Here is a 16,204-nt window from a genome sequence, read left to right as displayed (position 1 = left end):
ATATACTCACCTTCTGTTGGCCCCCAGATCCAGCCCAGGCCTTTCCCGCTCCTCGCGACGGTCTGGTCCATGCATTGCGGTCTCGCGAGATGATGATGTAGCGGTCTCACGAGACCACTACGTCATCATCTTGCGAGACCACAATGCACTCTTGGGACTGGAGCGTCATGAGGAGCATTGTTAGACGCCTGGGCTGGATCCGGGGACCGATGGAAGGTGAGTATATAACTATTTTTTATTTTAATTCTTTTTTTAACAGGGATATGGTGCCCACATTGCTATATACTACGAGGGCTGTGCTATATAATACAAGGGCTGTGCAATATAATACGTGGGCTGTGTTATATACTACGTGGGCTGTGTTAGATACTGCATGGGCTGGGTTATATACTACATCTCTGTTCTATATACTATGTGGGCTGTGCTATATACTACGTGGCTGTGGTTTATATTACGTGGCTGGGCAATATACTACATTGCTGTGCTCTATACTACGTGGCCTGGGTTACATACTGCATGGGCAGTGTTATATACTACGTCTCTGTGCTATATACTATGTGGCTGTGCAATATATTACGTGGCTGTGCAATATACTACGTGGCTGGGCAATATACTACGAGGCTGGGCAATATACTACGTGTCTGTGCTATATACTACGTGGCTGTGTTATATACTATGTGGGCTGTGTTATATACTACGTGGCTGTGCTATATACTACATGGGCTGTGTTATATACTATGTGGGTTGTCCATCTGTAGTGGGGAAATTTTGCAATTTTGCTGGCATTATGTAAGGAAAACACATGAGAGGAGAGCCGGGGGGATATGGATAGCCACACGCCGTCACCTATCTGTGACAGAGCTTACACAGTCACAGCTCTCTGGTGCCACCTTATCCTCGGGTCAGTCAGGGAACTGCACTTAGGATAAGTAGTTACTGGTGAGGTTATCGGGCACTCTGCAGTGTGGGCGGTATATATATCCCCAGTCCCAGGCCCGGAATATATATATAAACCTCTGATCCGTCATTGCCAGGATCCCCCAATAACACCAGAATGGTATTGCAACGGATATCAGGGAGGATATCTTTATCATCCCCACCGCTCACACCAATTTGTCATGAACCGTGGTTGTTTTGTTGCACCTGGTTCTTTTCTGAAGGGGATTTATCTATATCCCACTTCCCTGTTCCGGTTAGGAACTTGAATCTCTCAGGCGCCCCCCTTACCCTCAGGTCAGACAGGGTACTGCACCTAGGATAATTAGGCGCCAGAAAGGCTGCCTTACTTTGACTGGCTAATGGGCACACTGCAGCGAGGGCGATATAACTACTCCCACTCATGTGGGAACAATAATTATCAACACCGTCCGTCGCTACAAAGTCTCCCAAATGCACAGGACAAATCCACTGCCACCAGCTCCAATTCCTTAATTAATAACGGTTCCGGAGCCAACCCAAATTAGTAGCGTAATTTTACTTCAGAGGATGTGACAGTACGTTATAGAGCAAAGAGAAATAAAGCTAGTAAGTTTATATATTTTACTCCAAAAGGTAGGCAGTGTTTACAAAAGGGTAAAAAGATATTTTAAAATGAGACGATTATGTATATACAGACGATTACAAATAAATAGGGATTCAAGTTGAAAAAAACACTTACAATTCTTTCATATCATTCAATGGTACGCCATGTGGTGGCGGAGGAGGGGACCTTCCCCACTGATCTTCAGGTCAGATTGCACAGCCTATAGTAGCTGAATCCCCGGCAAAAGACCCCTTTTGTTTGGGCCTCTGAGTTTTATACCTTTGGCCAAAACTAAGGGTCTCTCACCCTGGATGACCTCATGGGGTGGGCAGAGCTATGGAATGCACTCCTCTTTCTTGAGGATATGAAAAACTATCATCCGCATTTCTTGGCATATGAACCTCATAGAAAGATGACAAAATGATTATGATGCTCCCCACATCATAGGGGTTCATTTACTGTAAGTGTAAACACGAGGTAGATATATGACCCGCTTAAACTGCAATCTGTCTCTCGGTCCATGCAAGGCGCTTCAGAAAGCGCACCGGCATGTAGCCCTATTGTTGCACATACCAAATATATAACTTTCATATCTCTGTCACTAATTGGGGTCGAGTTATGCCTTACTATTAAGTTTATACAGGAACAAAAGAGCACATGGTACTATGGCTGCCTTTCCCAGCTTAAAGCCATAAACTGCTCAGTGAAGGTTGCTGGCATGCTGGTCTCAAATTACAGCTATATAGCAGGGGGGAGGGAGGGGGTAAGGTGAAATCGCACACAGGCATATGCAGGCAGAGGAAACTGCAGCTGAGATCTCTGTATGTGTACTTGAAGCAATAAGAAATTCTTCCTATTTCCTGACAGGTATGCTGCCACCAGTTCCTCATTAGATACAAGCCTGGTCCATTAACAAGCTTATATCTGGTCAGAAACCAACCCCAGGTAGCGTATAAATACTAGCCGTACTCACGGACATGGGAAATCAGGTTTCGAGATAAACAAGCAGCCCAAAATTAATTGATATTTTAGTTGCTGAAAGGTGCACTAGATACTACAAATATATACAGAGTAATACACAGATATTACAGCCAGAAGTACAGATAAAAGTAGGGTACAGGTTGGGATTGCAGTTAGATGTATGTGTCACGTTACCATTTCTTATCACTTGTGGATAAAGAGAAGCTCTTACATCCACAGCCACCTTCTTAGTTTCTGGTCCGTCTCCACAGGTGACATGACGTGGCATCCATGGCAGAACAATGACAAATTCTAAAGGTGGGTGGCTAGCTTTTAACCCCTAGCTCGCCCCCTCCCATATTTGCCACCACCCCTCTGGGTTGGACTGAATTCTCCTCCCTTGACCTCCTAGCTGAAATAGTTTACAATATCTAGGATGGGTGGGGGAGGTCCAAACGGGATGACTGACGTCTCAATGGGTTCATTGGAGCTGGACCGATATGGAGAGTCCAAACTTGGGTCGGCTAAGAGGTTCTGGAGACCCAGTCTCGATTGCTCGGTATCTGGGACATCTAGAGAAATATGATATGCAGGCGTGTGTGCGGAGGGCTCCCAGGGTTCGGGTGGTATATTAGACTTAACCCTGAGATGCACGGTACTCTCATAAGTTATCTCTAGGTGTCGGTGCCCAAGTGTCTAGAGCTTCCAATGATGTGGGCCGCCTTGTACAAAAGACATTAGGGGGTCTCTGCTCTGCTCCTCCTTGCCTTCATTAACATGTAACTTCTAATTCTCTGGCAATATGGTGAAGTTCTGTTCTTTTAGGGATTTGTGTTCTTATCCCAAGGGTGGGAGGCCACTTCAGGAGTGGTGGAAGATCTCTGCATAATCTATCGGGCTTGAATTAATAAATCCAAAATGGACTTTCCCTCGTCCCTCAAACATTGTAATACTGTCTGCAACGTTTTTCTCAACAGGGATATATCATACATAAAAGTGGGCAAGGCGCGTGGTAAGGGACAGGGAAGTGAATGTGATGCTGATGGTGAGAGCAGAGGCCAGGGCTGTGGGCAAGGTGAAACTGTGCCTGCCATGGGAGCACAATAAACACTCACATCATGTCGATCTAGCTTCCTGTCCCACTTTGTAGGAGGGCACGGAACACCACTCTTGAAGCCAGACCAGAGTGAAAAGGTTGTTGGATTGATAGCAGATAATGCTTCCAGTCACTTTGCCAGAACCACTCTGTCTTCCACATGGTCCAGTTTCAGTAGCCATGATTCTGGACCACAAAAACTCACTCTGATCCTAGTTACATAGTTATTAAGGTTGACGGAAGACTTTAAGTCCATCTAGTCCAACCCATAGCCTAACCTAACATGCCCTAACATGTTGATCCAGGGGAAGGTAAAAAAAAACCCCATGTGGCAAACAGTAAGCTCCACCATGGGGAAAAAAATTCCTTCCCGACCCCACATACGGCAATCAGACTAGTTCCCTGGATCAACGCCCTATCAAGGAATCTAGTGTATATACCCTGTAACATTATACTTTTCCAGAAACGTATCCAGTCCCCTCTTAAATTTAAGTAATGAATCACTCATTACATCAGACGGCAGAGAGTTCCATAGTCTCACTGCTCTTACAGTAAAGAATCCGCGTCTGTTATTATGCTTAAACCTTCTTTCCTCCAGACGTAGAGGATGCCCCCTTGTCCCTGTCTCAGGTCTATGATTAAAAAGATCAGCAGAAAGGTCTTTGTACTGTCCCCTCATATATTTATACATTAACATAAGATCACCCCTTAGCCTTCGTTTTTCCAAACTAAACAGCCCCAAGTGTAATAACCTATCTTGGTATTGCAGACCCCCCAGTCCTCTAATAACCTTGGTCGCTCTTCTCTGCACCCGCTCCAGTTCAGCTATGTCTTTCTTATACACCGGAGACCAGAACTGTGCACAGTATTCTAAGTGTGGTCGAACTAGTGACTTGTATAGAGGTAAAATTATGTTCTCCTCATGAGCATCTATGCCTCTTTTACTGCATCCCATTATTTTATTTGCCTTAGAAGCAGCTGCCTGACACTGGCCACTGAATATGAGTTTGTCATCCACCCATACACCCAGGTCTTTTTCATTGACGGTTTTGCCCAGAGTTTTAGAATTAAGCACATAGTTATACATCATATTACTTCTACCCAAGTGCATGACCTTACATTTATCCCCATTAAAGCTCATTTGCCATTTATCAGCCCAAGCTTCTAGTTTACACAAATCATCCTGTAATATAAAATTGTCCTCCTCTGTATTGATTACCCTGCAGAGTTTAGTGTCATCTGCAAATATTGAAATTCTACTCTGAATGCCCCCTACAAGGTCATTAATAAATATGTTAAAAAGAAGAGGGCCCAATACTGACCCCTGTGGTACCCCACTACTAACCGCGACCCAGTCCGAGTGTACGCCATTAATAACCACCCTTTGTTTCCTATCCCTGAGCCAGCTCTCAACCCACTTGCACATATTTTCCCCTATCCCCATTATTCTCATTTTATGTATCAACCTTTTGTGTGGCACCATATCAAAAGCTTTTCCTCCCACCATGCCGACTGCCCAGATACATGTGCTCTCACATTTGGACAGGGTAAGGAGGCATCAGAGAGCTGCAAGTTCCTTCTAAGTTCATGACAATGATGTAGGTGGAGATTACGAGGTGTGGTGTAGGCGATGTTGACTATCTTGGATTGGAGTGTAAGCGGAGGTGTGATGTAGGCAGTGATGACTGTCTTTGAATGGAGTGTAGGTGGTGGGGAAGTGGTGGAGGAGATGACCAGGTGCGGTGTAGGCAGTTATGACTGCCTTGGAATATGGTGCAGGTGAAGATTACGGGGTGTGGAGTAGGCAATGATGACTGTCTTGGATTGGAGTGTAGGCAGAGGTGTGATGTTGGCAGTGATGACTGTCTTGGATTGGAGTGTAGGTGATGGGGAAGTGGTGTGGTTGTAACGGGGTCTAACCAAGCTAGGGTACCTCTTTCAGTACCACCCCGTGTTTCAGGAGGTCCACTTTGCTTTGGCTGGAGTTTGAATGAAGGACACTGGCTGGAATTCCTTGATTACATGAGAGCATATAAAAGCTGACTGCTTCTCCACATATTTCCAGTCTCACAAACACTTTATTCATCGGACACAAAATATATTACACAGATACAGAGGGCAGGCCAATAGAAAAGCAGCAGGCCAGACATACATTACAATAGCCGCAGGGAGCCAGAGCCTGCCGATATTTACTGAGGGAATTACAAAGGTGGGGGAGGACAGAAGGGGGATATCTTGTGCCCTCTGCCCAGGGGCGCAGCCTGTGGGCTGATGCATCTCACATGGAACCTATTATTCATACATATAACTACACAACATTTTCTGGGTGCTGACTGGTTCCGTAACACGGCTCCCCTTTCCAGCGACACGATCGGCATACACAGTCTGATCCTTAACGGATTGGTTTGGGGATGACCGAAGTTTATGGGGTTGGTACAAGTTCCGTTTGTCGACTTAGTCCATCGGCGTTACCTTTTTGTTTGCCGGGTCTGTAGTGGATAGTGAAGTCCAGAGGTTGTAGGGCTAAACTCCACCGCAGTAATCTGGCGTTGTCTCCGGAGACCCAATTAAGCCAGACTAGGGGATTATGGTCTGTTAGGAGGGAAAACTGTCGTCCATACAAATATGGTTGCAACTTTTTGAGTGCCCATACTACCGCCAGGCACTCCTTCTCGATGGCCGCATAGCTTACTTCACGGCGCAGTAGTTTCCGACTCAGGTAAGCTACTGGGTGTTCTTGGCTGTCCGGCCTGACTTGGCTCAGTACTGCCCCCAATCCAAACACAGAAGCGTCGGTGTGGACAAGGAAACGTTTAGTTGGATCGGGTGCGGCCAATACAGGGGTATTGGTGAGGGCGTACTTTAGCTGGCGGAAGGCTTCCTCACACTCTGAGGTTCAGGTTACCTGGCGGGGTTGGTTCTTACGGGTCAGATCAGTGAGGGGCTTGGCTACGCTGCTGTAATTGGGAACGAATTTCCTGTAATACCCAGCTGTCCCTAGAAACGCCATGACCTGTGTTTTAGTGCGTGGGGTGGGCCATTTGGCTATGGCCTCAATCTTGGCTGGTTCTGGTCGCTGTTTCCCACTTCCCACCCAATGCTCTAAATACTAACATAGTTAGTAAGGCCGAAAAAAGACATTTGTCCATCCAGTTCAGCCTATATTCCATCATAATAAATCCCCAGATCTACGTCCTTCTATAGAACCTAATAATTGTATGATACAATATTGTTCTGCTCCAGGAAGTCATCCAGGCCTCTCTTGAACCCCTCGACTGAGTTCGCCATCACCACCTCCTCAGGCAAGCAATTCCAGATTCTCACTGCCCTAACAGTAAAGAATCCTCTTCTATGTTGGTGGAAAAACCTTCTCTCCTCCAGACGCAAAGAATGCCCCCTTGTGCCCGTCACCTTCCTTGGTATAAACAGATCCTCAGCGAGATATTTGTATTGTCCCCTTATATACTTATACATGGTTATTAGATCGCCCCTCAGTCGTCTTTTTTCTAGACTAAATAATCCTAATTTCGCTAATCTATCTGGGTATTGTAGTTCTCCCATCCCCTTTATTAATTTTGTTGCCCTCCTTTGTACTCTCTCTAGTTCCATTATATCCTTCCTGAGCACCGGTGCCCAAAACTGGACACAGTACTCCATGTGCGGTCTAACTAGGGATTGGTACAGAGGCAGTATAATGCTCTCATCATGTGTATCCAGACCTCTTTTAATGCACCCCATGATCCTGTTTGCCTTGGCAGCTGCTGCCTGGCACTGGCTGCTCCAGGTAAGTTTATCATTAACTAGGATCCCCAAGTCCTTCTCCATGTGAGATTTACCCAGTGGTTTCCCGTTCAGTGTGTAATGGTGATATTGATTCCTTCTTCCCATGTGTATAACCTTACATTTATCATTGTTAAACCTCATCTGCCACCTTTCAGCCCAAGTTTCCAACTTATCCAGATCCATCTGTAGCAGAATACTATCTTCTCTTGTATTAACTGCTTTACATAGTTTTGTATTGTACTGAACCTCTGCTTTGCCCACGTGACACTTGTTTGGGTTCAGGGTGATTCCGGCCTTGTGGATCCTGTCCAATACTGTCTCTATGTGATTTAGATGCTTTTCCCATGTCGCGCTGTAGATGGCGATGTCATCCAGGTAGGCACAAGCATAGTCCTGGAGACCATCCAGAAGCCGGTCAGCCAGCCTCTGGAAGGTCGCCGGGGCAGTCTTCATCCCGAATGGCATAACTCGAAACTGGAATAAGCCGAACGGGGTGACAAATGCAGACTTGGGAATAGCGTCAGGACTAAGGGGAATCTGCCAGTAGCCTTTGCATAGATCGATGGGGGTCAAATACTTTGCCCCCGCCAGCCGGTTTAACAACTCATCCACACGCGGCATGGGATACACATCCGTCACTGTTTTCTCATTGAGCCTGCGATAGTCTACACAAAACCGTGTAGTCCCATCCTTCTTGGGCACTAACACTACGGGGGATGCCCAGGGACTATCTGACTCTTCAATGACCCCTAAACGCAACATCTCTTGTATCTCTTGTCGCATCCCTTCTCGTACAGACTCAGGGACACGGAAGGGGGGTTGTCACAGGGGGGTCTGATCCTGGGTCTCAACCTTGTGTTGTGCCAGGTGAGTGTACACTGGTCTCCCCGAAAACATCCTCTGTCGCTGCCTCAACAACTCCTCCGCCTGCTGTCTCTCCCGGGGGCCTAGGTCTTCACCCCAGTGTACCTGGTCCCATGTTTCAGACTGAGTCCTTTCCCCTAAGACATCAGGCAAGGAAAGTCTGGCTAAATCCTCTGCTTCAGGTGCACAGATGGCCACTACCTCTTCAGGGCACTCCGGGTAGGGCTTCAGCATATTCACGTGGAACATGCGGATAACCCTGGGGTCATCACAATCGGCGACATTATAGGTGGTGTCGGCTATTTTCCCCACTACCTGGTAGGGCCCCTGCCATGCAGCTTGGAACTTGTTCTGCCTAGTGGGCTCTAACACCAGGATCTTCTGTCCTATTTCCAAGGTGCGCTCTCTGGCCCTCCGATCGTACCATATGCGCTGGCGCCGCTGGGCCACCTGCATGTTCCCACGTACAGCCTGGGTCAGCTCCTGTAGGCGGTCACGGAATTCCAGCACATAGGGTACAATAGGTACCCCTTCTATGATGCCCTCCCCTTCCCAGTGTTCTAGCACTAAGTCTAGGGGTCCCCTTACCCGTCTCCCGTATACCAGTTCGTACGGGGAGAACCCCGTGGATTCTTGGGGCACCTCCCGATAGGCAAACAGGAGGTGAGGCAAGAATTTAACGTCCCATTAAAGCGTTCACACAACCCATTGGTTTGCGGATGGTACAGGGCGCTTCTAATGGACTTTACGCCGCACAGCTTCCACAGTTGGTTGGTCACCTCTGCTGTAAACTGGGTACCCTGGTCCGAGATAATCTCCCGGGGAAATCCAACCTGTGAGAAAACCTGGAGCAGGGCAGCCGCCACCGTCTCTGCCAGTATGTTAGGTAACGCAACCGCCTCTGGATACCGTGTGGCATAATCTACCACTGTCAATATATTTGAAAAATAATCCCAAAGACATTCTTCCTACAAAAATACCATGCATGAAGTAGCATTAATGCTGAATTGCATATTATAAAGAGCAGAGCGACTCAAATATATATAATAATACAGGAGAAAAGACGAGTCAGAAGCTCATGATATACAAACGTACACAAAACTTTTATCAAATATCCATATACATAAAACTAGAACTGTTAGTGTGCAAGTGCATACAGTTCTTGGAGCAATCAGTAATGTTTATAACAATATGAGGTACATGACAAAAATTCCAAATAAGTGAGTGCCAGTAGGTCCCGCCTACAGAATTGGGCCAGCACAATATAGTAAATATACCAAATCAGAGTGCCATAGTAAATTTATAAAAATATCTCAGCAGTAGAAATAAATTTAAAGCCTATCTGTATGCTGGTAGCACAAAGGGTTAAATTTGGAAGCACATTATACATCCCTGTGAATGCCAATATATACCTTTTCCCTGACGGACTGGGTTTGGCTAACGGCCCTATCAGATCGACCGCTACTTGGCTAAATGGTTCCTCCACAATGGGGAGGGGGCGTAATTTGGCCTTGCATCGATCTCCCCTCTTGCCAATGTGCTGGCAACTGTCACAGGTCTGGCAGGACTGACGAACATCATAGGTTACCCCCGGCCAAAAGAAGTTTTGTGTCAGACGATGCCTGGTGCGACAAACGCCGAAGTGCCCGGCCAAGGGTATGTCATGAGAGATGCCTATACTTCTTGGGAACTACCAGCTGTCGTTTTATAGTGGGGCTCGTCCCTGTGTGGTGCTGCTCTGTGATCCGGTAGAGGAGTCCCTGCTTCCATACAAACTGTTCCCCTTCCAATACCCCTCTCCCCTCCTGTGTCTTCCCACGATATCCCTCCAATGAAGGATCCTCAAGTAACTCCCTCTTAAATTCATCTGGGGTGGCCCAAGAAATGTGTCTGGCTATGGGAATACGTGTAGGGCTGGGATGTCTTACCTGGGCCTCCTCTGAGTGTGATTCCGCCTCCGCAGCTCGAGCTTGTCTCCGGGTGGTCACAGGATATGTCTCAGCCAGAGGGGCAACCGAGAAGGCAGATAACATAGGTCCCAAGTCATTTCCCAGCAAGACGTCTGCAGGCAAATCCTCCATCAAGCCGACCTCTAGAAGGCCATCCCCGACTCCCCAGTTCAGGTGAATCCTGGCAGTGGGCAGTCGATGTATGGCTCCCCCTGCTACACGGACTGCCACTGTCCGGTCCGTCTTCTCTAGGTCCCGGACGAGATGAGGCTTCACTAGGGTCAAAGTTGCTCCGGAATCTCTTAGTCCCTGCATGCGTTTCCCATTAACCCACACAACCTGTCGATGCTGTTGTCGATTATCTACCCGGGCTGCCTGCACGGGGTCTACTTCATGCAGCACTTCCTCCATTTCTTCCACCCCTTGGTTAGTTGTAGCCCCCAATGCCAGGTCAGCTTCGCCTTGGTAGCAGTATACAGCGGCCCGGCTGAAGGTAGCTGTTACCGCCTTTGGCCACTGGGTATGCTGAGTCCGGTTGGGACGTTGTCTTTGCAGGTGGCCCAGCTGACGGCAGGTGTGGCATCACGCCCCACCTGTCTGCCACCAGTGTAACGGGGTCTACCAAGCTGGGGTACCTCTTTCAGTACCACCCCGTGTTTCAGGAGGTCCACTTTGCTTTGGCTGGAGTCTGAATGAAGGACGCTGGCTGGAATTCCTTGATTACATGAGAGCATATAAAAGCTGACTGCTTCTCCACGTATTTCCAATCTCACAAACACTTTATTCATCGGACACAAAATATATTACACAGATACAGAGGGCAGGCCAATAGAAAAGCAGCAGGCCAGACATACATTACAATAGCCGCAGAGGGCCGGAGCCTGCCGATATATAATGTGGGAATTACAAAGGTGGGGGAGGACAGAAGGGGGGTATCTTGTGCCCTCTGCCCAGGGGCGCAGCCTGTGGGCTGATGCATCTCACATGGAACCTATTATTCATACATATAACTGCACAACATTTTCTGGGTGCTGAGTGGTTCCGTAACACGTAACAGTGGTGAAGGCAGTAATGACTGTTTTGGAGTTTTTGTAAGTGCAGATGACAGGGTGTGGTGTAGGTGATAATGATGGTCTTGGAATGAGATGCTGGTGGGTATGATGAGGTGCAGTATAGGCAGGGATAACTATCTTGGAGTGTGGTGTAGGTGGAGATGACTGTTTTGGAATGGGGTGTTGGCGAAGATAACAGGGTATGGTGTAGGTGGTGATGATGGGGTGTGATGTAGGCAATGATGACTCTTTTAGAGTGGGGTGTTAGTGGAAATGATGGGGTGTGGTGTAGGTGATGATTACTGTCTTGGAGTTGGGTATGGATTGAGATGACCGGGTGTCATGTAGGTGATGATGACTGATATTGAGTGGGGTACTGGTGAAGATTATAGGGTGCGGAGAAGGCTATGATGACTGTTTTGGACTGAGATATGGATGGAAATATCCTGCCTTTGCTATAACTATTCTATTTTTTATTTCTTGAAGAAATACCTCTGGAAGTATGGCTGGATCGAGCCAGTCCGCTGGGACTCTTTGCTATCCCGCACTGCTCCATCAGCTTCTGGGGAGAATGTGGCCCCAGCAGACATCTCGAGTCTTCTGAGAGAGGACAAGTCTTTCTCTTCTACTCAACCAGTCATTCATGAGCTTCCAGAACCATCAATAAATCCCAGATTCATCAGAGCCTTGAAGAAATTCCAGGAGGCTAACAGACTGAAAGTGACGGGGGAGCTGGATGAAGCCACTCAAGAGGCCATGAGTGCACCTCGTTGTGGGGTCCCTGACCGTAAGATCCCAGAGGTAGAAAAGAACGAATATGTGAACCCAACTGAAATTGCCACCTCAATACCATACAATGGCCAGAAAGCTGAATATTTACATTTTACCTCCTCTGCCACACCCATCATGCCCTCCAGTGAGAGAATCCGGAGGGAAATGATGGGGGCAAAAAAAAGAATCCAGTCACAACTGGGGGACAACCAAGAGCTGGGACGTCATGTTAGGAAGAAACGCAGTGACCTCATCAAGGCAGGAACCAAGAATGGGGCCTTCTCTAAACCTACAATAAAATGGAGGCTGCTGGGGGAGGGGTACAGCGTGTGGCTGACTATTAACCAACAGAGGTCTATACTAATGCGAGCCTTCAGGATCTGGAGTGAAGTCGTCCCCCTCAACTTTGAAGAAGATCTGATATCTCCGGCCCACCTCATAGACATAAAGCTGGGCTTCGGGACCCGTGAGTACTAGAACGTCACCAATTTCTCTTCTGAGAAGTAGAGACAGGAGTCTTGTCCTGCCTAGAAAAATTGACCCTGACTAGAGAAGTGGAAAGCCTTTCCCATTCAGATAACAATATTACTGGGGAGGTCTACATTGTAGAAACTTGTGGTTATTATAACAGTGATATCCACAGTGTCCCTATAATAACAGTGACAGAGTGTCTTGTTAGTTATGTGGGCTCTTGACTTTCTGTCCTTCTATCTCTCTCCCTTCCAGGGCGGCACCTGGGCTGCTCTCAGCTCTTTGATGGGACGGGCAGGGAGTTTGCTCATGCCTGGCGTCTAGGGGACATACATTTTGACGATGATGAACATTTTGTGCCTCCCAATAGTGAACAGGGGATCAGTCTACTGAAGGTGAGACATGACACTATTGAAGAGGTGGTGTAGAAATACTTGGCACTCGTATAGGTGTGTTCAAGAACTTATTTATTGAGTAAAGAAATTCCAGAAATAAATGAGACATTTCGATCAATACCTGACCTTCATCAGTCATCTGGATAGAGGAAATCTGTGCGGCAGCGTGCTGTGTGGGAGTCTACAGTGTCCACTGCTAAGACAGTAAGTACTGGAATTTCTTCACTCAATAAATAAGTTCTTGAACACACCTATACGCGTACCAAGTATTTCTACATCACAGCTGACGGATTTGGTTATCCTACTTGTGCACCTCCGGAATTCCAGAAGTGCCGTGTTTTCCTAATTACTATTGAAGAGATGTGAGGGTCATGTGCATCTCCAGTGAAGTGTGAGGGTCATGTGCACCTCCAGTGTGGTGTGAGGGTCATGTGCACCTCCAGTAAGGGTCATGTGCACCTCCAGTTAAATGCGAGGGTCGTGTGCAGCTCAACTGAGTTGTGAGGATCATGTGCACCTCCACTGAGTTGTGAAGATCATGTGCACCTCCAGTGACGTGGGAGAGTCATGTGCACCTCCACTGTCTTGTGAGGATCATGCGCACCTCCAGTGACATGTGAGGGTCATCTGCACCTTCAATGAGCTTTGAGGGTCATGTGCACTTCCACTGAGGTGTGAGGGTCATGTGCACCTCCAGTAAGGGTCATGTGCACCTCCAGTTAAATGCGAGGGTCGTGTGCAGCTCAACTGAGTTGTGAGGATCATGTGCACCTCCACTGAGTTGTGAGGATCATGTGTACCTCCAGTGACATGTGAGGGTCATGCGCACCTCCACTGTCTTGTGAGGATCATGTGCACCTCCAGTGACATGTGAGGGTCATCTGCACCTTCAATGAGCTTTGAGGGTCATGTGCACTTCCACTGAGGTGTGAGGGTCATGTGCACCTACACTGATATGTAGATTGTGAGCCCTCACGGGCAGGGTCCTCTCTCCTCCTGTTCCAGTTGTGACTTGTATTGTTCAAGATTATTGTACTTGTTTTTATTATGTACACCCCTTCTCACATGTATAGCGCCATAGAAAAAATGGCGCTATAATAATAAATAATAATAATATGTGAGTGTCATGTTCACCTCCACTGATGTGCGAGGGTCATGTGCACCTCCACTGAGGTGTCAGGGTTATGTGCACTTCCAGTGAAGGTCACGTGCACCTCCAGTGATATGTGTGGGTCATGAGCACCTCTAGTGAGATGTGAAGGTCATATGCACCTCCACTGAGGTGTGAGGGTCATGTGCACCCCCACTGAGGGTTATGTGCATCTCCACTGAGGTGTCAGGGTTATGTGCACTTCCAGTGAGGGTCACGTGCACCTCCAGTGATGTGTGAGGGTCATGTGCACCTCCAGTGAGATGTGAGTCTCATGTAAACCTCCAGTGAGGGTCATGTGCATATCCAGCGATGGTTATGTAAACCACCAGTGAGGTGTGAGGGTGATGTGCACATCCAATGAGGTTTGAGGGTCATGTGCACCTCCAGTTAGGTGTTACGGTCATGTGCACCTGCAGTGACGTATGAGTGTCATGTGCAGCTCCAGTGACGTATGAGGGTCATGTGCACCTCCAGTGAGAGTCATGTGCACCTTCAGTGAGGTGTGAAGATCATGTGTGCCAGCAGTCAGGTGTGAGAATCATGTGTGCCAGCAGTCAGGTGTGAGAATCATGTGCACCTCCAGTGAGGAGCCAGGGTAATGTGCAACTGCAGCGATGTGTGAGGGTCAGGTTCAACCACCAGTGAGGTGTGAGGGTCATAAGCACCTCCAGTGACGTGTGAGGGTCATGTGCACCTGCAGTGACGTGTGAGGGTCATGTGCAGCTCCAGTGACGTGTAAGTGTCATGTGCACCTCCAGTGAGAGTCATCTGCACCTCCAGTGAGGTATAAAGATCATGTGTGCCAGCAGTCAGGTGTGAGAATCATGTGTGCCAGCAGTCAGTTGTGAGAATCATGTGCACCTCCAGTGAGGAGCCAGGGTAATGTGCACCTGCAACGATGTGTGAGGGTCATGTGCACCTCCAGTGGGGTGTGAGGGTCATGGGCACCTCCAGTGAGGTGTGAGGATCATGTGTGCCAGCAGTCAGGTGTGAGGATCATGTGTGCCAGCAGTCAGGTGTGAGAATCATGTGTGCCAGCAGTCAGTTGTGAGAATCATGTGCACCTCCAGTGAGGAGCCAGGGTAATGTGCACCTGCAACGATGTGTGAGGGTCATGTGCACCTCCAGTGGGGTGTGAGGGTCATGGGCACCTCCAGTGAGGTGTGAGGATCATGTGTGCCAGCAGTCAGGTGTGAGGATCATGTGTGCCAGCAGTCAGGTGTGAGGATCATGTGCAACTCCAGTGAGGTGTGAGGGTCACGTGCAACTCCAGTGAGGTGTGAGGGTCATGTGTAACTCCAGTGAGGTGTGAAGGTCATGTGCACCACCAGTGAGGTGTGAGGGTCATGTGCACCTCCAGTGGGGTGTGAGGGTCATGTGCACCTCCAGTGGGGTGTGAGGGTCATGTGCACCTCCAGTGGGGTGTGAGGTTTATGTGCAACTCCAGTGAGGTGTGAGGGTCATGTGCACCTCCAGTGAGGTGTGATGGTCATGTGCACCTACAGTGAGATGCAAGGGTCATGTGCACTTACAGTGAGGTGTGAGGGTCATGTGCACCTCCAGTGAGGTGTCAGGGTCAAGTTAACCTGCAATGAAGTGTGAGGGTCATGTGCACCTTCAGTGAGGGTCATGTACACCACCAGTGAGGTGTGAGGGTCATGTGCACCTCCATTGAGGTGTCAGGGTCAAGTTAACCTGCAATGAAGTGTGAGGGTCATGTGCACCTTCAGTGAGGGTCATGTACACCACCAGTGAGGTGTGAGGGTCATGTGCACCTCCATTGAGGGTCATGTTCAACGACCAGTGAGGTGTGAGGGTCATGTGCACAGGCAATGAGGTGTGAGGGTCATGTGCACCACCAGTGAGGTGTGAGGATCATGTGTGCCAGCAGTCAGGTGTGAGGGTCACGTGCAACTCCAGTGAGGTGTGAGGATCATGTGTAACTCCAGTGAGGTGTGAGGGTCATGTGCTCGTCCAATGAAGCGTGAGGGTCATGTGAATGTCAAGTGAGGTGCCAGGGTCATGTGCACCTGCAATGAGATGTGAGGGTCATGTGTACAACCAGTGTCATGAGAGGGTTGTGTGCATCTCCAGTGAGGTGCGGGGGTCGAGTCTCGTATGCACCACCAGTGATGTATGAGGGGTCGTCTATACAGCCAGTGACGTGTGAGGGTTGTGTGCATCTCCA

General features: G+C 48.3%; 1 protein-coding gene across 1 annotated transcript in view; it reads left to right on the top strand.

The window, feature by feature from the left end:
* Positions 1-16,204, top strand: part of LOC143801336 (matrix metalloproteinase-21-like) — a 119,124-nt gene that overhangs the window by 30,302 nt on the left and 72,618 nt on the right. Inside the window, exons 3-4 of the mRNA XM_077281241.1 lie at positions 11,713-12,463; positions 12,724-12,863. Coding sequence (XP_077137356.1) covers positions 11,713-12,463; positions 12,724-12,863 — 891 coding nt within the window. The remainder of the gene's footprint in view (positions 1-11,712; positions 12,464-12,723; positions 12,864-16,204) is intronic.

This window comes from Ranitomeya variabilis, chromosome 1 (assembly GCF_051348905.1).
Source record: "Ranitomeya variabilis isolate aRanVar5 chromosome 1, aRanVar5.hap1, whole genome shotgun sequence".
Classification (NCBI taxonomy): Eukaryota; Metazoa; Chordata; class Amphibia; order Anura; family Dendrobatidae; genus Ranitomeya; species Ranitomeya variabilis.
This window is presented reverse-complemented; position numbering and strand designations above follow the sequence as displayed.